Source organism: Channa argus, chromosome 10 (genome assembly GCF_033026475.1).
Source record: "Channa argus isolate prfri chromosome 10, Channa argus male v1.0, whole genome shotgun sequence".
Classification (NCBI taxonomy): Eukaryota; Metazoa; Chordata; class Actinopteri; order Anabantiformes; family Channidae; genus Channa; species Channa argus.
The window spans coordinates 15,935,611-15,959,232 of NC_090206.1; the positions used below are offsets into that span (position 1 = coordinate 15,935,611).

Genomic DNA, 23,622 nt, shown 5'->3' on the forward strand with positions numbered 1-23,622 from the left:
TAGTTGTACTAATGGAATTCAATTAAATAAGAATTCTACAAACTTCTACATCAAGCAGAAATTCTTTGAATCATCTTGGTTGATAGGTTAAGTGGGCGAGCCTCACTCAGAAATATTAGAATTAAATATCAGTTCTGTTTAATGAGTCTTTGTCATGGGAGGCCTTAACGGCACCTCTCCACATAAAGATACGTTTTGGAGCATGTTCCTACAAGTAAATACTTTAATTAACAGAAAAGAAGACATTTATTTCATCAGTGCCTAACTGTGTCTAATATTTTATCAACATTTTATATCTTCTCTGATCTCTGAGCAATGTTTTGCTATTATCTCGAACAGAAATTCTGCCTTGTAACAGGCAAAAGCTGATAGTAAAATGGTATCTCATTTGAGTAGGCTGTACAAAAGATAAAGACATGACCATTGAGTGGAATTTAAGGCTCACAAATTTAAATTATGTTTGAAAAACAGATAACAATGAGCATTATAGTTTTCAAATGTGTTAAATACTCATCTTTGCACACCAACTTATATCTGTCGACTGTTTTAGTGAATAATGTTGTAAGTCTGTCGGTACAACCTTAACATGAGCTCACAATGGCATAAGATTCAAAATTTTCATAAAATATTTTTTCACTGACTCAGGTAAGTATTGTAGCCACTGTTTTCCTTTATGTGTAACTACATAAAAACACAATTTAGTAATGATTCACAATGACCATTTAGAGAAAATTACACAGAAAAGTAATTTTGCATTCATTTTGTGGAACAACAAAATGTGCATTTAAAAACTACATTATGACACTGCATATTGAAATGAATACGAAGAACTACGAAGAACCATAGCAACATGACATGCGTTTGACTTAGCTTTCAATATTTATCCAAAACAAACTGAATTGAGAATTGAATTGCCACTTTACATATTGAAATGGCAATTGCAAAATGCATTTTCAAATAGCAATCCACATTTAATTGCCAACTGAAATGAATTGCCTTTTCAGTTATGAACCCCATGTGCTTCCATATATAATGAAATGTACCTGTGGCCAGTGCAAAAGGAACAGGCATTGCTACACTTACCAGAAATATTTAAACATTCTGCATATCTAACACTTTAATTTATATTAATTAATCTTTTCTTAGCACTTGTCACCAATACATTTACCAAATCTGTTTTTCTTGACTGTCCTCTTTGACCCTTGCCACATGTATTGCCCCATTGCTGCCTTTGCCTCGCACCCAGAGGATAGCAGAGTTGTGTCGCGAGCGGGAGATCCACACGGACTCAACCATGCTGCCTTTGGGTGGTCATAGCGAGGAGCTTCCCCAAGGTCTAGCTCTCCAGCTGGCGGACAGCAAGGCCAAACTCCGTCGTCTTAAACAACAATTGTGAGTGAGTTTGTGTGATGGAAAAACTCAGGAGAATCGTCATAAAGGTCAATGTGCAAATTTGCAAATGATTTAGTTGCAGTGTATGTTACACAAAACTGCGAGTTGTTATGAGCCATAAATAAGGAGCAAATCCAATTCTCATTGCAGTAATCCAATTCACACCATGCATTTACTGAAGAATATATCATAAAGGTCACTGCAAACCTGTTTCAGCTTCGGCATATAAATAATATTTCTAGCAAACAACATTTGTTAAAACACTTATTTTTCATTAGCCATAGTATCACAGACATGGATCTTATCAAAAAACTGCAAATTGTTACAGAAAATTCTACTTGTGTATATTTTTGCCAGTAATGTTTTTGTATATGACTTGTTTTTTTTTTTAAGGGAAGATAAAGGTGATCAGATATTGGATTACAAACAGGAAATACAAACCATGGAGGAACAGTTGAAGAAGCTTCAGAAAGAGGTAGAGACCTACGACAGAGGTCTGAATAAGCTCGACATGTCCTTGCTCTAAACAAACAAAGATTTTATCGCCCTTAACATGTTACTTACTGGGCAACAGCTATAATTCCCTGTATACTACGCCTAAGGGACTAAAGCACAGCCAAGAGCACAAACCACAGTTGGTCTTTAATGGCCAATAAGTTGATTCCTCTTAGGTTTTGTATTTAGGTGCAATTACACTGTAGGCATTGCAGCTACTACTATTTTTGGTAAGACCAAAGTTTGAAGCTTTGGTGTTTGGTTGATCTTATTTGATGCTATAATAATAAATATGGAGCATATCTATGTTTAAATTATTTGAATGCTTTTTCCACCACTATGTAATACTTACATTAATTTAAACCTACTCCCAGTCTTACCCTGAACCTAATATCTGGTACTTTCTATCCTTCCTTCCCAGGAGTACACACACACACATAGCTTTTCTTCTTCCTTTATCACCTTTTGTCAACATTTGCTTTACTGCACTTCTTGAATTTGTTCACAACCTTTTCTGACCTCATCCCCACTGGGATATGACTGTGTGTGTGTGTGTGTGCCCCTGCAGAATCGTTCTCTACAGAGTGAAGCGAGGGGCATGCGTGCACTGCGGGATGAGCTGGACTGTGCCCGAGAGCGAGCTGCACGAGCCGAGCAGCTCCAGACTGAGCTTCAGAGCTGTAAACACAGATTGCGCAGCCTAGAGCTCACACGCACTCAGCTGAAGGTTCACAAACACACACACGCTGCAAACGCAGAATTCTCTACACTCATTTCTGAGCAAATAAAAAGCAGTATGGCTATATGTACACTACACAATATATTAAAATTGTTGTGGCACAGAGTTATACAGAACAAAATCAAACATATACACATATGTGCAAAGACATACAATTTGCAAAGCAAGGCCTTCATATTAACATTGCCAGCAAAAGTTACATTAAGATGATCCCCTTTTTAAACCTTTCTGAGCAGCTATTATGTTTTGAAAAGAATTACCACTATAGTCATCTCATGGCGACGAGTGTGTCAATCAGAAGTGCATTTGAACAACTCTGAAGCTCAAAGACAGAAGGAGATTGTATTGAGTGATGTCATCTGGATTTACAACCTAGAGCATGTTCATTGACAAAGAGCAGGAGTATGGCTTCAGTTATTGAAGCTTTTACACCCAAATGAGATTTATTCTATGGTAGTATAACTGTTCTGACGCAGAAAATGTGTTCATATCCTTGTAAAACACCTCAGAGTGTCCTCGCTGTCACCTTCTCAGTCTTATTTGATTTATTCTGCCTTCGTACATCCACCTTGCAACTGCCAAAATTAGCGGGAAGGATGGATTTGGGAATTTCAATTCATTTTAACAAATTCTTAGTGAAGTTTTTAAAAAAGAGACAACACTGAATGTTTATATGAACAAGTTGTCTCTTTTAAAATAAAACTCCATCACAGCACGCTCAAAAGAGAACTCCAGACAGATTAGATTTAGGTGTTATTTTCATAGCTTTGGCTATCATTTATATCTGTGATAACACCGTACTCACAAAGTTAATTACTGAGATGTGGAAGAATCTGACAGAAGTTTACTGACATTACGGGTTCCCTCAATCCCAGTTTTACTTCCCAAATATAGTGATTTAGATAATCAGACTAAACTGTTACCTTGTTTACAAACTACGTGACCATCTGGCTGCCTGTGTTACTTTGTTACTATGTCAAACACAATGTTATTAATGTTGAAGTATTTCTTGATTTCACTTTTTCATTACTTACTGAATACAGTGGTAACATAACTAACTAAAGAATTATACTACGAAACAAAGTTTAACAAGTACTATACTCACGTATAATGTTAAAAGCCCATTTCTTAGTTGCTGGGGGTCTGTGTTTATCTTTTTAAATGGTAATTATGATTAAATGTAATGTTGTACCTGAGAATTAAGGGTCTAATTGCTCCACTGAAAGGTTCCTCAAACGATAAGAATGTGAGGTATTTGGCATCTTGGTGGCTTGCTGACTATTATAGACATCAACTGTGTATTGTAATAATAATGTTTCTGGTTCGTTTATGTTTCATGTTATTCCTACAGTTTTTAACTCACCGTGTCTGACTTCATCTCCAATGTGACCAGTCAAATAAAGACAAAATAAAGTATACATACAAATATATATCAATAATGAGCTGAAACATATGTAATGTTTTTTTTAAACATACCAAAAGAGGAAATTATTTAGATTCTTGGAAATGCAGGAAATTATTAAAAGAGCCACAAATGTGGGCCGGTTTTAGGAAGGTGGTGCAGAACCAAGAAAACTTCACAAATTGGGCGTGTGGCACAAAGGAAGTCCAGACTGTGTTGACAGTGGTGATACTGGTGGTGCACACTAATGGTGGTAAAGAATCGATGAGCTCTGAGAGATGCAGCCACCAATACTACATAAATAAACAGTGTCACCCTCTCAGTAAATATTTGGCCTGAATCTCTAGCACCATGTCTGATTGATATGATGACAACTTCAATCCATCATGTGGAATCATGTTTCATCTTTCATCTTTCTTTGTGCACGGCGCCCCCTGCAGGAGCAGCAGCAGCTGTGTGCAGCGCTTCAGGAGACCAAAGCGCTCCTTGAGGAACAATTGGCAGATGCGCGTGGGCGCTGCTGCTCGCTAAGAGAGCTGGAGAGGGACAATCTTCTGCTGCGTCAGAAAATCATGGACGTGGAAGCGGTGGGTGGAGTGATAAAATGTGCCTTTTTGTCCTTCTTGTACTGATTTTTTTATTTTTGTGGTATTGTACAGTGTGTCTGTACACTACATGTCTAAATGTGTGTGTAACTGTTAGTTTTTTGATTTGTTTGTGGTTATTCCGGTGTGTTCTGTATGTATAGATAAGTTTATTACATAGGGAAATGACCAACCTCACTTACAAACTGTGGGGGTGTTTGTTTGCACATGTACTTGGGTGTCATAACAGTGGCATTTACTGAAACATTTCTATGTATATTGTGCTTGTGCCCCTTGGAACATGTTTCTCCTGTAATGAATGTGTGTGTTTAGGAGCGGGACACTGAGAGGCAGCGAGTTGATGAGCTGCTGGAGATGAACATGAGCCTTCAGGCGGACCTCAAGCACAGCAGCAGCGTTCCCGCTCCAGTCACCATGGGTCACCACCGCTTTCTCCAATCAGATCTGGACTCAGATGAGGAGCCGAGTGAACTGATTGGTCAGAGCACCTGCCTCTCTGCACCTTGTAATTTTAGACATTTTAATGAACTGATAAGAAAAATATGCTGAGCTAATAATGGCCCACAGGTTATCAGTCAACAATAACTGAATAACTCTCTTTATCTATCCATTTCTCTTTTTCTCCGTTTCCTTTTTTGCCTCTCTTCTTTCTTTGTTTTTCCTTGCTTTATTTTAATTCGGTTTACTTCTAGCTCTCTCTGTGTCAGATCAGAAACCGTTAAGCGTGGAAGTGGGTGAGGCTTCAACGCTAAGGCTGCTGGGAGCGGAGCAGGAGAATGCAGAGTTAAGGAGACGACTGGAAGACCTGGAGGCCCAGCAGGAGGTCAGAGTAGGTCAAAGTTTTATGACTCACAGACTGAACGATAATAATGTAATTATATAATTACCTCAAAGCTAACACTCTGCTAAGCATAGGTGAAAGTCAAAGTGGATCATGCATAAAGAAATGATACATAAAGGGTGTTTAATCAATGAAAGGTTGGATGGATCAGTGATTGTAGTAAGACAGGGAGGAGACAGGAGGGAGAGATGACAGCGCTTTACAAGCACACGTTTAACTTCACAATATGTAAAGCAGAATAATAATACAGTATAAAAATAACCTTAGGTATCATATAATTAATACAATGTTGGATAGAAGAACCATTTCATTCAGTGAGACTTTGGAGATCTCAAAGTATGAAAGCAGGAAGCAAGCAGTAAACCAGGAGTAACCATCCATCTCCTCTTGCTGCAGGCTGATTCTCCAGATGCTAAGGATGAGCTGGCCTGCCTGGAGGTAGAGCATCAAAATACACTCAGGGAGGTGAGTACAAAGGGAACTAAGGGTTTCTATAGACTTGAATTCAGCACATGCATCGGAGGTGTATATTGGGAGACTGGCCTGCTTTATTAGACACACTGAGTGGCACCGTGCTATTTCCTAAGCATGTTGTTTGAGGAATTATGTCTACAAGAAAGTAAAAACATACGGAGAAAATAAGAAAATAAAAACATACTGTATCTTTAAAATGAAATTGTCCGATTTTTAACTCTTATCATTATTTTATTATTAATTATATTATTATTTTAACTCTTATCAAGTCTTATCATTCTGTGAAATGTAGGCTTCAAATAAACAGTTTTGAAAAAAACAGATTTATCAACACATATATTTGACTTAAAATATCTATGAATGAAAGAATACATAAAATGAAAAAAAAAATAATGAAACATAACCTTTCTACAGAATATTACACTCCTAATTCCACTTTTATCTATGAGAGCTTCTGCCTGCTGTTTTCAATCTTCTTTATGTGGTCTGTTCAGATTCCTCCATTGTCATCTGTGCACTTTCAATCTTTTCCAGTTTTTATCCTTATTTTATTTTTTGTCTTCCTTCTTTTTTCCTTGCATTGAACCTGGATGCATGTTTTTTTGCATTTCAGTCTTTTTGCTCACAATGCATTCAAGTTCATTCATGTTTAGTAAATGGGGGAATAAAAGAAAGGAAACAAGGACAACAAAAAGCACGAATGCAGGAGATTTAATGCATCAAAATTTCTCTCCCATTATACTTTTCAGTTTCAAAACTTGAAGAATGAAAATTCCACTTTGAAGCAGCACCTTGAACAGCTTGTGACCAAACTGCAAAACATAGAAGACAGGAAGGAAGAAGTGAGGAAGCTGGACAGGGAAAATGAGGGGGAAAGAGGAGTTCAGGGTTCTGAATCCTGCAGGGGAGAGGGGGAAGGAAGGTTGAGGTTGATGGAGGAGAGGGAAAGAAGAGTAGAAATAATCAGGACTCAGAGGGAAGCTGGAGTTGGTGAGGAGGTTCTTCATGTTCATGGGGGAAGAAGTGAACAATGCGATGAGGAGACTCAGCCGAAAAGGAGAGGAGAGGCAGAGGGAGGGCAGAAAGACAGAGAGAAACAGGAGAAAGAACATGACCTACAGAAAGAGCAGACTACAGCAACAATGTCAGAAATACAAAATGACCCAAAGAGCATAGAAGACAATGTAGTCACCACAGCTGCACACAAGGCTATATGTTCCCCATCGGGTCCTGATCTTGAGGTTCTAAGAAATCGGCTTCAGGAAGTCCAGAAAGAGGCTGACAGGCAGACAACTGTGGCCCAGGACCTGCGCTCCAAGCTGTCAGAGCAAAGCAGGAAAACCTGGGAGGCTGAGCAGAGACTGGTGGTCCTTGAGGCTGAGCTGGAGCATCTAAAGAAAGCTGCAGAGGGACTGGGAGAGGCTCGCAGGCAGATAGAGGTATGGATGGATGCATGCTGTAGATGGAGGAATGGTTGGAAGGAGGAAGGTGAAATGGATTAGTGGTTAAACTGGAGATTGTATGAAATGCTAAGCATCACCAGGATGCTGGTAGCAGCGGCATATATTTGTTTTTTTATTTAAGCACAAAACCTCATGTGGTCAATCATTATTTTATACTTTACACAAAGTTTCTAACAATATTCAATCTAAATTGTTATTACAATAATTACAATGTGGCAGTGTTGTTTCATTGTTAAAATAACTGCAAACCTAATTTCCATTGTACTCAGCTGTTCTTTGTGTTAAGTGCTAATTATCAAATGTTAGAAATATTCTAAACTAACATATAGCTGCAAAACATCAGCATGTTAGCATTGTATTGTGAGCATTTTAGCATCCTGATGTCAACATTTAACTCAGAGCAGCACTGTGCCAAATTACCACCTCAGAGAGAGTCTGGCCTGCCTGTAGACTTTTAAGTGTATGTTGCATATTCAACTGGCCTGCTGTGGACTGACAATAGACTCTTGGAATTAACTGGAATTTACTGAAAGTGTACCAAACAAAGACTTGCTGTTTTCCCAGTAATAAGTATTAAACTGCATAGTCCTTATACATTATTTCATGGTCAGGAAGAATTAAAGGGCACCAAAGTATGAGACCTGCTAAACATTAGTTAAACCTTAGGGTAAAAGTGGATGCATTTACATTTAGTTGTCAGTTTATTAGGTATAGTATACACCCAGTTCTAGAGCTCACTGAATTTTTTTATTTCTCTCAGGATCTTCAGTCCGAGGGTCTGGTTATGGAGGAGGAGCTTTGCCGTCTGCGGAGCCAAGCAGAGCTTCACAGGATGCAGACCACGGTCATCGCCACCCTGGAGGGAGAGCGGGCCACACTGGAGAGAGACAGGGACACGCTACGCAGCACCATAGATGGCCTGCGCACTGCCCAGCGCAAGGTTAGAGAGTACACAGGCACAAACATACACCCACAAATGATGCAATGACAACTGTGACACCAAACATTTTTATGACCACAGAAAATGTCACTTCACCCCAGGGAAGATAAACAAGGAGTAGAGAAAAAAATTAATGTAGAAACCAAATAAAAGAGAACAGAATTTTGATGTAACACAACCCCTCAGTGAATGAGTTTCATTCCATTTTTAATAGCCAATCTCATTATTCTGTAATCTCTTGAAATAATTACTTGTTTACATAAAATACATGGTATTAGTTTGGGGTTCCACTTACCAAATAGTTTTCTCGCACCATTTCTTGTATTTATCTGAAACTAATTATATTATAGCATGGAGAAAATTTTTCAGCGGGAGGTGGATTTGACAGCATGAAGTGAAAGGAATGATTCAAGCTCTCACAGTGCGTAGCAGCATGTTTTTATACATCGACTATTGAACGAGTTAGTTTTGAACTGTGATACTCAAATACTGACAAGAAACTCATCGACACTCAGAGGTGAGATCACAGGTTAAGGTTTTTTTTTAACCTACACCATTTCACCAGGTCTAGGTTCAAGAAAAAAAAAACAAACCCCAAATCTCCTTTTGCAGACTCTTCACCACAGGATATAAAATCTTGGTGAATACTGTGCATATTGTGCTATTTGCTGTAAGATTTCAAGACATCAGAGAAATTGCAAGCTAAGGAAAAGAGCAGTGTTAAGTCAGCATTAAAGGAACACTATAAAAGGGATTCATGAATACCTCCTATTCAGAGTGAGATGTACAGTACATAATCGTTTTTGTGATGTTGTCATATTCTACTGTGCTCTCCACCCTGTTTTTAAAAGAGAAGAGCCAACCTTTACATCTTTTAAATAAGAAAATAATTTTTTCTTATATTTGCAGTGTGTTTCAGCTGCCTGTGTGTTATAAAAATGATTGTTTGCCATTGACAACAACAATTTCCTAAAAGTGGGTTTTATACATCTTGTTGTCAGTATAAGTTACAGCGCTATAGAGTGATATTGTTCATTACACCACGTCCAAATATACAGAGAAAATAAGTTGGTGGAGTAAATAATAAGGTGTAATATTTAATTTAACACTAAAACAACATTGTACACTATGAATGTTACATCAGAGGATATGCTGTGCTATCATTTCATTGTATAAATAGAAAACTTCAAATAAAATCTATTTATTTCAATGCAAGTTTCCAATTATGTTTGAGGAAGAGTCCAAATTATCTGTGGGTATAGCAGTGTGTCTCAAATGAAACAAGTTTACTGTTTTTCTGCAGGAGTGAATCAAACCAAAATAGGAAATACAACTCATCTATGTCCTATTTCTCCTTTTTGCTTCCTTGATGTGTGGGTTTGCCTAACTGCTTATTCCGGAAAAATAATCTCACCATTGCAGTAGTAATTAACATTATAAATTGGTTCTATGTGCTTTATTTCATGGGATTTGATTCTAGTTTGTGATGAAACTTTTAAAAATAAACAAAAGTTATGTTTATATGTTTTATTCTTATCACTAAGCTCTAATAATTCAAATTTTGACTGAAAAATTAATTTTATAAAGCAGTAGAGTAGTTTTACTTTGTAATTTGCTGACATGTACTATATGTGAGCACAATTTTGAGCTACTTTTTGAGCTACTCAGGGTCTTGCTCAAGGACATTTCGAGACGTAGCCAGGAGGGACTGTGAGTTGAACGACTGTCCCTGTGGTCTGTCGATGGCTTCCTTACCAACTAGCTAGAGCCACCCAAAAAGTGTGTTTAGGGTCTGGTTGGAGGGCAGTGCGCTTTACAAAACAACTTTTTTTAATCCACATTTGTGAAGCTTTTTATATTGCCTATTGTTTGTTTATTTATTACCTTTTAAAAAATGTAATCGCTAAGCTGTGTACTGGCCTCTTGGTACAGGTAATAGATTGTGTTAATCTTATGTGTTTCATGTGTTGCATATTGTGACTTTATTTTGTTTCTTACTATTGTGGTTGGGCAAAAAAATAGTTTGCCTTAATATACTTATCTGATGTAACCTAAACTCTGTAATGATCTGTACAGCATTTTTAATCCATCTTTTACCAGGGTGACCAGTTGGAGCTCACCACTCAAACTCTCAGGGCAGAGCTGGAACGTCAGAGTCGGAGTTTGGAGAATTCACGTCGTCGAGAGGAGGAGCTGGATGCAGAGCTCCGTGAGGCAAGCCGGGAGGCTGAATCTCTGGCCCGGGCACGAGATCAGGCCCTGCTGGAGGCTTCGCGTCTTGAGCAAGAGAAAGAGGCATGTCAGTTAGAGCTTGATGACAAGCGGAAGGAGGGGAGGCAGAGGGAAAGGGAGCTGGGGAGATTGAGGCAGCAGCTGGAGAGCACGACCCTGGCCCTGGAGCATAGCAACCAGAGAGCTCGGGCTTTGGATGCTGAGCACAGGTACACACACACACACACACACACACACACACACACACACACACACACACACACACACACACACACACACACACACACACAGTCCTGTAGACATACTTAACCTTGCTTATGAGCAGAAGTATGTAATTAACTTTACAAGGCATCAGAAAGTGCTAATTGGCTGCACTATGCATTTAACTGTAATGTCAACTTTATCTTCATTCCACCTTCTATCTGACCCATGTTGCTGCTGTTGTGTGTGTTTGCAGACTTGTGTGTCAGCAGCTGTCTGAGTCGAAGGAGCTCTGTGCTCGGCTGCAGGACCTGGAGAAAGAGCTCAGCACTCGATTAAGCAGCATGGAGGAGGGTAAACAGCAGCTGCAGGAGCTGTACACAGACGCTCAGGCCAAGATTAGCTCACTGTCCCAGGTGTGTGAAGAAATATAGTTTAGTTACTGATGTAAGCACTGCTGCAGGGGTGGGGAAACTTACCCAAACTCAGCCATCCAGTCTCATCTGAGGAACAGACTTTAAAAACGAAGAAAATTATAATGTCCGACTGCTGTTTCTTATCACACACTTAAGCTTAATAGGACAGGGATGGCAAGGTAGGGAACAGGCTGACAAAAAGCACGAAGGAAATAATTGACACTACATAGTGAATTAAAATTTGTCTTGCATATCAAATTTACCATGTTGTGGTTGGGCAGTGGGGTTACACATTGTTGTCCCATTGATAGATATTTGAAAATTATTGTTTTCTCCCTTTTAATATGAAAGCAAACTTCAACAAGCTACTAAGAATTAGATCAGCAAAAAACCTCCTTAAGATGGCAAATTGACAGCTTTTTAATCAATTATTTTATGTAAACAAGATTTAAGATAAACCTTTATTTGTTCCACAAGGGGGAAGAATATATTACGGAAAATGTTTATGATTTATCCTTTGACTAACATTTAAGTATAAAAAATATTTTATTAAGATTTGTTATGGTATTTTGTCTTATATTGTTTACAAAGTTATTTATTCCCTGAACACTTTGCTCCACTCTCTGTCTTATCAGGACTTATCTAATGAGCAGACACGATCTCAGGCACTGTCCACTGATGTCTATCATCTGAGTCAGAAACTTCAACAAGCAGAGACTGAAGTAAAGACAACAACAGATTCTCTCAACCAATCACGAGACAAACTAGAGTCGCTATCCCAATGCCTTAAGACAAGTGAATCTCTTCTCCAGCTGGAAAGAAGAAAAGGAAGCACAGAGATGGACACTACATCTCATTCAAGTTCAGATTCCCAAAACAAAACAATTATTTGTGAGACAAACACCCAGGTGACTTTATCTCTGGATCGGTCCTCTGAAGCTGGCAATGATTGTAACCTTACCACAATCCATGATCATACCTCAGGAAAAACAGAGAGGCAGCTGAGTGAGAGGCTGATAGAGCTGGAAAAAGAGGTGTGTTTCTGTGTTTCAATATATAACAGTGTATATTGTGATGTGTTTATGTGTGCTTTAGTGCAACATCAGAGTGAGGGATCTGTGTTATCCTGAAGGTCTTGCTTTAGGGATACTTAATGTCTATCAACTAACTTTAGACCACCAATTCCCCAGGAGCCACACTACTCTGTTCATCAGCTTTTATAATGTCACCTCAACTAGCTGTAATGGGTTGCTCCAGCATTGCTAAGGTCAAAATGACAATCAGTGCACTGTCCTGTTGGATTTTCAGTGTTATATTTGTACAGATGAAGCAAAGCACTAACAGTCCAGAAGTATTAAAATGATCAGTACTGTATTGTTGAGACCCTCAATTCCATACTGTGTATATACTCCTTTGGAAGCTCCTACAAGCACCTAGATTTCTCACATTTTCCTGGCAGATCCAGATTTATCCGTTTTTATGTCTCGACCTATTCGAGGACAGCTAGAGATGTGAAGCCTGAAGCCACACCAGCTTTGTCTTCGTTGTTTGCTTCAGGTCATTGTCATGCTGGAAGGTGAACTGTCACCTCGGTCTTGTGAACTCTGGAGTGGGTTTTATTTAACTACTTTTCTGTATTTGGCTGTGAAAAGATAGGAAGTCTAAACCAGCTAATGAAGAATATCTGTATCCTGTGTGTATCGATCTGCTTCTGTGAGGGGCTAGGAGATAATGTAGAAGAATCAAAAATGAAACAAAGGAGTTGGGTTGTCCCACGAACATTTTGACTTGGGAAAACACTAAGTTTTATACTTGCATTTTTTTTTTTTCCGCTGTCACATACAGTATATTCAGTCGGTTTACTGACGTGTTTTTAGAGGCCAGCTGCACATTCAGCCAAAGTTCAGATATTATGAACATTGTGCGTGGTACCAACTGCTACTCTATGCCACTATAGAAGTTCTCTCAGCTTTATGTGAAAAAGAATAAAGAGATTTTTTTCCCCCTTAGAAAGCGGTGGCAACTGCAAGACAGGAGGCTTTGCTTTCTCGGTTGTCCCAGTCCCAGGAAGCATGTCAGCACCTTAAGGAGCAGCTGGAGGGTTTGCGCCGTCACTCCCTCAGCCTGCAGGACTCCTGCACCAGCCTACAGACACTCAACACCCAGCTACAGGTGAAACACAGAGAGAGGGATCATATCAGAAATGAGCTGTTCCACTTGAGAGAAAAAAGCTTATTTGGCATTAAGGAAATTATCTATATTCTTACACAACAAAAACAGCAAATTCACTAGTTTTCATCATGGCACACTTTTCTGGCACACTGCTTCAACAGTGGGAAGACACTACAGAATGTTTTTAGTTGTGGCATGGTTCTGTGGATGGTTGTTGCTGTGTTAGTACACTTTTCATTTAGAACAATCATCATGTCAAATTTCAATTTGTCCGTTACTTTAGTGCTAATACTACAGATGGGCAATATCATTAACATTAATTTGTACTGTGCTAGCTCCAAAACAACAATTTATCATTGACATTATAAGAATTTTAAGATGCTCACGTTAGCATTTCAATCGGAGACATTACGTGTGTAACTGCAGGTACCCTTCCATGTACAACGAAGAACCTACCATTTTCTCTGAAATAACCTAAAACTGATAAAACTAATAAAAGATGAAAAAAAGCTAGAAATAAAAACATAAAATTAGACTTTGCTTTGATTTTTGATTCGGCAGAATGTTTTAAATAATTCAATAAAGCAGCAAAGCAACTGTTTTTCTCCAATTAATTTGGACTTAAATAACAAGATTGAAGGTGTGTGTGATCACAGTGAGTGCTTAACTATATAACTATAATAAAATGTTATTTTATTATAATTCAAGTTAGTTTTTATTTTAATGTAGTATATTATTTTATTTTAGAATCTTTTATAATAAATCTGCCAGGGCCATTTTCATTTGTTGTATTATATTTAAAATATTCTGTTAAATTAAAAAGGAAAAGCAATGTCTGACTTTTATATCTTAAATTGTGAGTCTTTTCTTTTGATGAAGGGTACCATCAGTTTCGTATACACTTGCATATTCCATGTTCATGTTCATATAGTTTTAAGTAGTAGAAGTTGTGCATATTGCCACTGCAGGTCGACACTGGGGGACAAAAAGCTAATAAACCTACAGCATAACGAAAGTTATGGGTTATTTGTTATTATTATTATTATTATCCATGTATCCACCCGTTATCTTTAAATGCACAGGTGGAGCAAGCATCCCTTACCTCCCAGAACGCAGTGGTGGTTAGGCGCTGCAGCGAGAGTGAGGCCCGGTGTGCGGCTCTGGAGGCCGAGTCCAAGGTATGGGCGCGGGAACGGGAGGAGTCAGTGGCCAGAATGGAGGCTCTGAGGCGGGACCACGAGCGGATGACAGCACTGCAGCAGCGACAGGAAGTGGAACTGGAGGAGCTGCTGGACAAATACTCTCAACTAAGGAGCAACAATCGCAGCCTGGAGGCCCAGCACAAGGAGCTGGACAGCAGGTACAAACACACACACTGCATGATATTAGGGTCCTAAAGGGAAAAACATCAAATCCTGACTGTAGCTAATATCAAATATTTATTTAAAGGACTTTAAAAGGACTTTCTGCCTCGCCTAAGAACAGAAATACATAGAAGAACAACACACAAACTCACCATGAAAGCTTGCATTGCAAGATACACTTTTTCTCTTTCAGTCATAAAGAATGTTTTGTGTCTCAAGGTACAAGGAGCTCCTGGATGGCAAAACCCAACTGGAGGAAAGAGAACGTGAGATGAAGTCACAGAGTGAGGAGTTGGAGGCACAGTCCCAGAGAAAGCAGGAAACAGAGCGAGAACTGGAACGACTGAAAGAAGACAATGTGCGGTAACAAATCCAGTCACATTTTTCAACATTGGGTTCATGAGAGCTGATCATGCATCAGTTGCTTCCTCTCACTGCACATGTTCATTTAAATCCAGGGAGCAACAACAGCAGTAATGCTTCTATATGAAGCACAGCGAGCAACACGGGAATCAGTCTGAATGCAAAAGTGCTGTAGAAATGCACAGTGTGGGTTGTTGTTCCCAATTTAAGGTGGTTGGGGTTTTGGGCTCAATGCACAAAACACAAAGGACAGAACAGAAGAGCAAGAGAAGCTGTTTTTTGTAATGATAAGAATTTATTTTAAAAGGATTTATTTTAAGGATATTTTCACAGTTACCAAAAATATCTAAGACACAAGACAATGGGTTTCTGCATGAAACAAGTGAATTCATGAGAATATATTTATTTATTTTAATATATTTTTATTTATTTTTTTCATATCTGTGAGCTATGACTGTAACTCTCTGACCAGTCTTGTTAAAAAAAAAATATATATATATATATATATATATATATATATATATATATATATATATATTCTGTCATGTGTTTACAGATAATTTTTTATTATCTTTTACAGTTTGCTGACATTTTATAAAACTGACTGTCAATTAATCAAATAAATAATATAATAAATTATCAATGAATATGAACTTTAGGTTCAGCCTTAAGGGAACTATATGGACAGGGGCCATTTAATACCGTACAGTGTTTAATGCCGAACCATGCTGTTCACTGGGTCAATTCGTACTTAAAAAGTTTTGTGCCAAAACAATTTGAATCCACATTGGGAAAATAAAATGTTGAATAGTTATTACTGAATATTACCTAATTTTCCCCTCAGTGATCATTAGGTGTTTCATCTTACCTCATTATAGTTCTCATTACAAAATGAAGCATAGATGATTGCTTAGCTCTACACTGCTATGCGACTATTTGTAAGCAATTGTCTAAAACCTCTGAGTGATTCCAGTGCTGCTTCATAATGTGTTCTTCAAACATTTTGTCTGTGATTATGTTAGATTCATCTCTTGGTTATTGTTATGTTTTGTGGAGACTCATTAGGTTGTGTAATAACATAATAATGAATTTTAGTTAGAGAGCACTTGTCAAACAATAATGCACAATACTTTACAGGACACATAACAGTCAAAGTGATGACTAAAGCTCTCATGCTTGGTGTATAGGCTGCAGGCCCAGCAGAAGGAGTGGATGGTGTCGCAGGCAGAGCTGCTGGCTCAGGGGTCCGTACTGAGGGGGGAGCTGAGCGCCTCCCAGCTGGAGCGGACTCGATTAGAAGGGGAGCTCAGCATCCTGAGGGAAACCAACCAGAGCCTGGACCTCAGCAACGCCCGCCTCACCAGCCAGTACCAGGTATTAACCAGACACACAGACACATACACACGCACACACAAACACGCACACACAAGGACGCTCACACCCAAATAAATTTACACATCTGGAGATACACAAAGGTTTTGTATTTAAGCTGCAAGTTGATTATTTGCATGCAAAAAAGAGATTTAGTGCTTCAGAGCAAAGACACTCTGATACATTACCCTCATCAAATAAAGAAACAAATTTATTCAAAGCATTGTTGGACAATTACACAAGCTCTATGAAGATTTAATTGCAGGTTTTAGAGAATATTTGCCATATAGTATCTGTGGTTGGAGAGGAACAACTATCATATCTTCAGTGTGGAACAGCAACTGGCTGATTTCTGTTATGTGATATAAAGCTAATTTCAGCCTGACATATCAGGGAGAAATGATGAATTGGTCCAAACAGAAAATAGAAAACAAATACTGCAGATAATAAGAAGTATGGGGTTTATTTCGTCTTCAGAATAGTTTCAGTTTCCTGTGCAATGCTATCAAACAAACACTGAAAATTGAAAATATTTTTTTAAGCAGGAAAGTCTCCAGATGTTTGACAGACCAAACAGGTGGAAATTGACATCCCACAAAGGGTTTAAGAAGTCAGTCAGCAGATGTTTCCTTCTGTTGCTTCTTCCAGAGGCTCATGAATCCACTCCTTAATCACCTGCCTTTGTAAAAGGACTTTTAGCCTGGACACACAGAGGCGCAAAGTTGTTGCAGGATTCGATACATGTACAGAGCTGATTGTTATTTTAGATCATTTTACTTTTAATCAAACTGTGCACACAGCTTCTGACTTTAAGCCGCATGCTCATGTAGCAGGTCGGAACAAGAGGCTTGAGAGCACAATTTTCAGTATGGACAATATTTAATGGGTACAGAAATGTCTGTTTTACACAGTTTTAAATTGATTAAACAAAGGCTTTGATTATTATGGTTCATTTTCAGCCATATTTGTTGCCACATAATTTATTTAATTTGAAACACTGGTTCCTAAAATGTTTGTTAACAAATACATTCTATTATGCCTTAGTCACACTCCAACCACCCTTAGATGTTTTAGCAAATGGATCAATAGAAAGGTGATACCATTTCGCTTTGATTAAAAGGAAAAGTTCATCCTGTAACCACACCAGGTGATTGGGTTATTTGTGTTAGCCTCGGAATAAAACTCAGCATCAAACTACATTTCCATAAAGCTCTTATTGCTATGTTTTTTTGTCCATACATCTGTAAAGAGTTGTGTAAATGTGAATGAAGTCTTTGCTCATTTGTGGTTTTGTGCTTTTCAGTCAGCTATAGCGTAGAGCTCTGACCTCTCACTTTTCAGGTTTGTCAGGCTTAATTAATCTGCATTTTGTAGTTTTTGTGAACATTGCCCTGATTTTCAGATACATCTATAGAATCGTGTATCTCTTTCAGTGCCCTTTGATATCTTTTCACTCTATAAAGGTTTTAAGTTTGATACATTTTTCAAAGCTGACCCACAGTCTACAATATTGCTGCTATTCAACTAAATATAAATCAATAATGGGACCCCTGCAGATCTAATTTTTGTTTTTATAAACTTATTTCCTTTTTTCTACTTTGTTTTTGTGAACACATTAAAAAATGTCTCTTAAAGATATATTTATAGGCTTGCATATAATTAGTCTATGAAGTACACATAGAGATGTGGCCAAAAAGTACATACTTTGATCTCTCTGAACTATTTCAATGGTTTGATCTTGTGTGTGCAGCTTTTGACCCAGCTGAAGGGGAACATGGAGGAAGAGAACCGTCACTTAGCGGAGCAAAACCAGAGTTTGCTGAAGGAGAACCGAGCCCTATTGGAGCAGAGCCTAGAGCGCCGTGACCTGCACTATTCACAGCAGAGGGAGTACCAGTTAGTACACACACATAAATGGACAAATAAAAATCAAAAATTTGTTTTTAATGGAGATTCTGACAAGAAAACAGAAGCAGATTAAAGAGGAACTCAGGCTTATACCAATGCATCTTAACTCCATCACTTCTGATATTATAGCAACTTACATGTGCAGGTTTTATGTAATGTTAGTAGACGTTAACACAGTCTGTAATAATATCCAGTGCATTAAAGCACTTATGGAAAGGTCTCAGATTATGAGACAACAATTTCATAGTCTAGCAGCACTCAGCAGTCATCTTTTTAAATGACTAATAGTCTGGTAGCAGATTAATCAAACTAATACTGGGCATGCAGGTCTCGCTTCACCCTTTAAGTCTAACGATACAAATTTTAAAAATCTTTTGTAGCTTAATTTTAAGCTTTCATTTTTTCAAAGATTCTTTTTTACAATAACTAATTAGATTGTCAGTGTGAATCACATTTGCGTGTGTTTCACAGCACATTTTAGCTCAGCACTCTGCCATGTGTTATCTGTAGCCTCTAACACCTGTAACACTGGTGGGTTTTCATTACTAATGCAGCAATAAACAGCTATTCATTGTTCAGACCCAAAAAAACGATCTAAATATTTAGTCCAAAATTCTTTTAAATTTTTTTAATTTTATTTATTTATTCTATTTTTTTCGTCCTTTTGGCTTATCCCGTGAGTTCAGGGTCGCCAAAGTGGATCATTGTCCACATGTTGATTTGCCACAGTTTTTACGCCGGATGCCCTTCCTGACGCAAATCTCCCCAATTTCTACCGGGCTTGGACTGGCACTGCACAGCCAGGGAGGGGAAGGGGCTGTTAGAGTTTCAGTGGCATGATATCAATTCAGATATTGTTTCAGCAAGCAGACAGAGAATTTCTAAAATGTGCCAATAACATACAATTGAACATTTATTGTTTATTTCAATTTTCAAAGCTGGTTAAGAAGAATGTTAAGGGTAAATGATGATAACTACAAGTTGAACAGACAGTAGAGAGTGCTGTGGAAGAAAGTTCTTGGAGTGAGTGTTTTGCTTGTATTTCATTATTTACATACATAACTGGCACTATAATAGGCATTTGTCTTATTTATATCTTAACACCTGAAATTTAGGAACATTCAGGGAGGAGTTAAAGCTGCTCTGATAGATAGTTTTATAGGAACAATACTTTAACAGATGTAGGTAACATACACAAGTTTTTCAGTGGGTAATGGCCAAAAAGTTGTCACCTGCAGTTTACCTCCAATTGTAAACTCAACCAGCACTAAAATGGTAACTAGCTACTGAACTCGGTGGTGCATCAAGTGGCTGATATTTCCCCCAGTGAGTTGGAGACTGAAACCAAAGCTAAATGTAGAGTAAATATTGGACTTCCATTCATCGCATCAGCCAGAATTAAGATTTTAAATGAATGCTAATGTTGTTATGTGTCTGCTCTGTGAATAAGCAACTGCAAACAGCAAATAAAAATGGAGTTCAGGACACATAATGGTTTCCTTAGGTAGCAGGAATGCATGTACTGGTGATAGACACTGCTGACATTTTATTAAACATTGATTAATATTCCAAATAAGAGCAAATAAAATGCCTAAACAACAGCAAGGCCCCTAGCACTACATCTGAGTACAAACAGGATTTGTGCTTTTCTACAAACTTTTTACTGTTTTTTTTTATTTTATTTCAACTTATGTTTAATTTTTAAGACTTTATGAAATGAATGACAACGTAGAAATTCACTAAAAGTCATTTGCTGTCAGATATAAGTACTAAGGTATAAGGTAAGGTCTGATGTTCAGAGTAACAGGTGTAGAGTGCTAGTGTTTTTAGATCCAAAGGAAAGTTTGTAGAATTTATCTTGAGTAGAAAGCTGATGAATGTCTGGATCAAATTTTATGGCAGTCCATCCATAGGTTGAGACATTGCATTACACGGCTCCTACAATAAGTACAATATACAGCACTGTTTCTTACTTTTGTGACAGCACCCACAGCAGTGAGTACCGTTAGCAACTTTCTGTATATTTATTCTCAGTCGTGTTTCATTTGTTAGGTTTGCTGAGCTCGCAGGCTATTTTTCAGCAATGCCCCGCTTTGTGTTTGTCCACCCTACTACTCGAACTCTGCAACCCTCTGATCACAAGCAGCAAGTGAACATTAACATCCACACGCCGTCTCGTTTCTGATCTGCTGATTTTAAAAGAATCAAGTTTAAACAGCACAGCAGGCTCTGTTTCTCAGTACTGAATTTGTAGGGATGGGCTGAATCGCACACTTTCAGAAAATCCCATCTACTCATGCTGATTATAAATGTATGAAATGAATCAAACAGAGCTTCCTACTCATTTTCTGTCTTCATCCGCCTCTCAGCTGCTTTGTTCTGATGCTTCTTATGTTTTCATTCAGGGAGAAGCTCAGCGAGCTCCGCCGAGAGAAGCAGAAGTTGGTGGAGAAGATTATGGATCAGTATAGAGTCCTTGAGCCCAGCATGCAGCCTCAACATAATAAGGCCAAGTACTCACTAGAAATATATATATACCATAAATATACCACTTGCTATAATTGTACAATTTCATGCAACACTATATCCCCCACACAGGCAAGTGTTTTTATATATATACACATTCGCAAAGGCAGTGTAAAGTGTACAGTTTGAAAGTACAATCAGTACATGCGCATATGTTACAGGTATTTGGTCTTTTTGGTCAAAAAGGAGTTAATACAACTCTGGCGCCATTTCTATAGAAGGTATTCCCATGACTTTATTATAGTATATGGATATAGATATAATATTTTTATTATTAGAGTCATAAAAGAGTCATAAGAAAAACATTCTAAATTTTATAAACATGACATTTATTGCAGGGTTGTCTTATGCTATTGTATCAAAGCACTTGAAGTAACTTTGTATACATTTGCAACTCTAATCATAAAAACATGTAACAGATAAAATCAGTTGTCATTACCTGATTTCTGAATTGCTGCCGTATTACATTTTAGTCATTCTGATGGCAGCTCTAAAGCACTTTTGAAATGAGATAGCTGCACTCCAAAAAACACACACACAAAAAATCAATACTCTGGCCTTCAGTTTATCACTTTAGTTTTCTTCTACCTCTTTATTTCCTTTTCTTGTGCTGAACAAGTGGCTCTGAAAAGTGGCACTTTACCAAAGGTTTGACTAAGAAAAGAGAAATGACCAAGTAAATGCAACCATTTAGCTTAAAATACAAATTTACATTCATTACATTGTTATCGTTCTGAAGAGTTTTCTTCCAGACTGTTTTAAGTCACAGAGCAAGTTAGTTTTTGCTGTTTTTGGTTTTGTCTTACTAAAATAACCTGTGTTAGCTTTTGCACAAATAATCAGCAAAACCCAGTGACATGAGGTTTTGCCAAAATATTACCATAACTATTGTGAGGAGGCGTCCCCCTCTTAATATTGATCATTAAATCTGTAATTAATTCAGTCATTTGTTAGTTTTGTTGTTTTTAATTAAATACTTTATAGGCATATAGGCTTTTTAGGCATAATTCATAATCATGTGTGTTTCATTTCATAAAGTGTATCATGACCAAAACTGTTCCTCAAGAAAAACTGGTTTGACTGCATAAAAAGAGGAGGACACCACACCAATAATCAGATTTAGAATCAGCGTTATTGCCCAAAGATACTAAAATATATGAAGAATTTGCCTCTGGTCATTGGTAGCTCTCAAGGACACATTCAGTAGTAAACAAATAGATTATGTATGTTGTACATAATGTGTCAAAATGAGAAAATAAAATGGTAAATAGAATGCAAGGTGAGACATTGTGTTCTTGGAGGAGAAACATTTAGCATAAAAAGGAACTTTTAATGATTAGTTTAGTTGTGTTCAAATGAGTCCTTACAAAAGTGGATTTTGTCTCCAGTGCTACATATTAATATAGTTATGACATTTTAATTATAACATTTCCAAATTGATTTCATTTATGTCATGTTACAAAGTGCTTTATTTTGCATAATAAATGACACTTAGCACCTTAAAACATATTTATTTCTGAAATTACAAGTGAGAAAACAAACACTTTATGACGCACAACCAGTGACACTTGACATCCTACAAGTGTTTTCTGTTAAACAAGTGTTTTCTGGGTCCACACACACACACACACACACACACACACACACAGTTCATCCCTCTTTGCAAATGTTTCCTGTTCTGTGTGTCCTCATAGGAAATCTAACTGGATTGCAGACAGGATGAAGAAGCTAATCAAACCCCGGGGAGGAGGAAGAGAGGGACGCGCCCTCTTCACCGCCGCGGGCAGCGTGGAGAACCTGGCTGACAGCGCTGAATTTACATCAGACACACACACACCTCAGCCTGGTGAGACCACACACATGCGCAGCCCACCACACTGCCTCATTTTCTCTCATACACAAACACCAGACAACTGGTGTTCACAAAGATATGCTCACATACTCACCCTATCAAGCGAGGCTACAGGCATGCATACAAATCATCTTATGATTACCAAGTGTGGTCTGCAACATTAGCAACATTCCCCACATTTCACTTCTTCCATTATAAATAATGTGGTAAATAACCTTTAATGTATTTGACGCTACATTAAATAATAAAACAAAGGAATGTACTCTGTCATTTTAAATGTAAGAGAGCAGATCTGCTTCTGACAGTGTGTCTGACTTTATCTGCCATCAATAATGTCTATGACATTATTGATCTGGACATTTTTTATTTGGCACGCCTCATGGGCTGCTTTAATGTGTTATTTTGTGCATCTGTGGGTAATTATTGTGCATGGATTTGGTGTCAGATTAACAATTCTCTACAACCATCTGGAGCTCACCCTCCTGACAGCTCATTCAGTTCAGCAGCCTTGCTCCTCTTATCAATATCCTCCAATAGCAATTTTTGGTCTAAATTACTAAGTATTGAGTTTTTTATTTTTCCTTGTAACATTAGGGGCAACTATAGCTTGACAAAGTCTCTCCTACCTCTAATGATAGAGCAGAAGTACTATAGTCTTTTAAATGTCTTTATTCTTCTGTGGGCCTGTTACCAAGCTGTGCTTTAGGCACTGTTTATCTTAACAATAAGACAGGCTAAGCAGAATTAGATTCAACATAAAATTAAAGTATGAAAAAAGACTGCCACATTTATACTTCTTTATACTTCTTTATGAATAGTTTGTACACAGTTGTTGGTGTATCGCAGGAGGAATTAAAGTTTATAAA

General features: G+C 37.9%; 1 protein-coding gene across 4 annotated transcripts in view; it reads left to right on the forward strand.

Moving 5' to 3' along the window:
- ccdc88b (coiled-coil domain containing 88B) overlaps positions 1 to 23,622 on the forward strand; it is a 36,846-nt gene that overhangs the window by 11,389 nt on the left and 1,835 nt on the right. The window contains exons 8-26 of one of the 4 annotated variants that reach the window (XM_067517900.1): positions 1,247 to 1,392; positions 1,786 to 1,867; positions 2,456 to 2,614; positions 4,469 to 4,615; positions 4,946 to 5,138; positions 5,326 to 5,462; positions 5,871 to 5,939; positions 6,698 to 7,387; positions 8,172 to 8,351; positions 10,452 to 10,792; positions 11,041 to 11,200; positions 11,836 to 12,234; positions 13,211 to 13,372; positions 14,455 to 14,732; positions 14,956 to 15,099; positions 16,287 to 16,473; positions 18,221 to 18,366; positions 20,784 to 20,891; positions 22,599 to 22,750. In XM_067517900.1, the coding sequence (XP_067374001.1) occupies positions 1,247 to 1,392; positions 1,786 to 1,867; positions 2,456 to 2,614; positions 4,469 to 4,615; positions 4,946 to 5,138; positions 5,326 to 5,462; positions 5,871 to 5,939; positions 6,698 to 7,387; positions 8,172 to 8,351; positions 10,452 to 10,792; positions 11,041 to 11,200; positions 11,836 to 12,234; positions 13,211 to 13,372; positions 14,455 to 14,732; positions 14,956 to 15,099; positions 16,287 to 16,473; positions 18,221 to 18,366; positions 20,784 to 20,891; positions 22,599 to 22,750 (3,880 nt within the window). Of the gene's footprint in view, positions 1 to 1,246; positions 1,393 to 1,785; positions 1,868 to 2,455; positions 2,615 to 4,468; positions 4,616 to 4,945; positions 5,139 to 5,325; positions 5,463 to 5,870; positions 5,940 to 6,697; positions 7,388 to 8,171; positions 8,352 to 10,451; positions 10,793 to 11,040; positions 11,201 to 11,835; positions 12,235 to 13,210; positions 13,373 to 14,454; positions 14,733 to 14,955; positions 15,100 to 16,286; positions 16,474 to 18,220; positions 18,367 to 20,783; positions 20,925 to 22,598; positions 22,751 to 23,622 lie in introns of those variants that run through there. The other 3 variants (XM_067517901.1, XM_067517902.1, XM_067517903.1) reach the window with 3 other exon arrangements.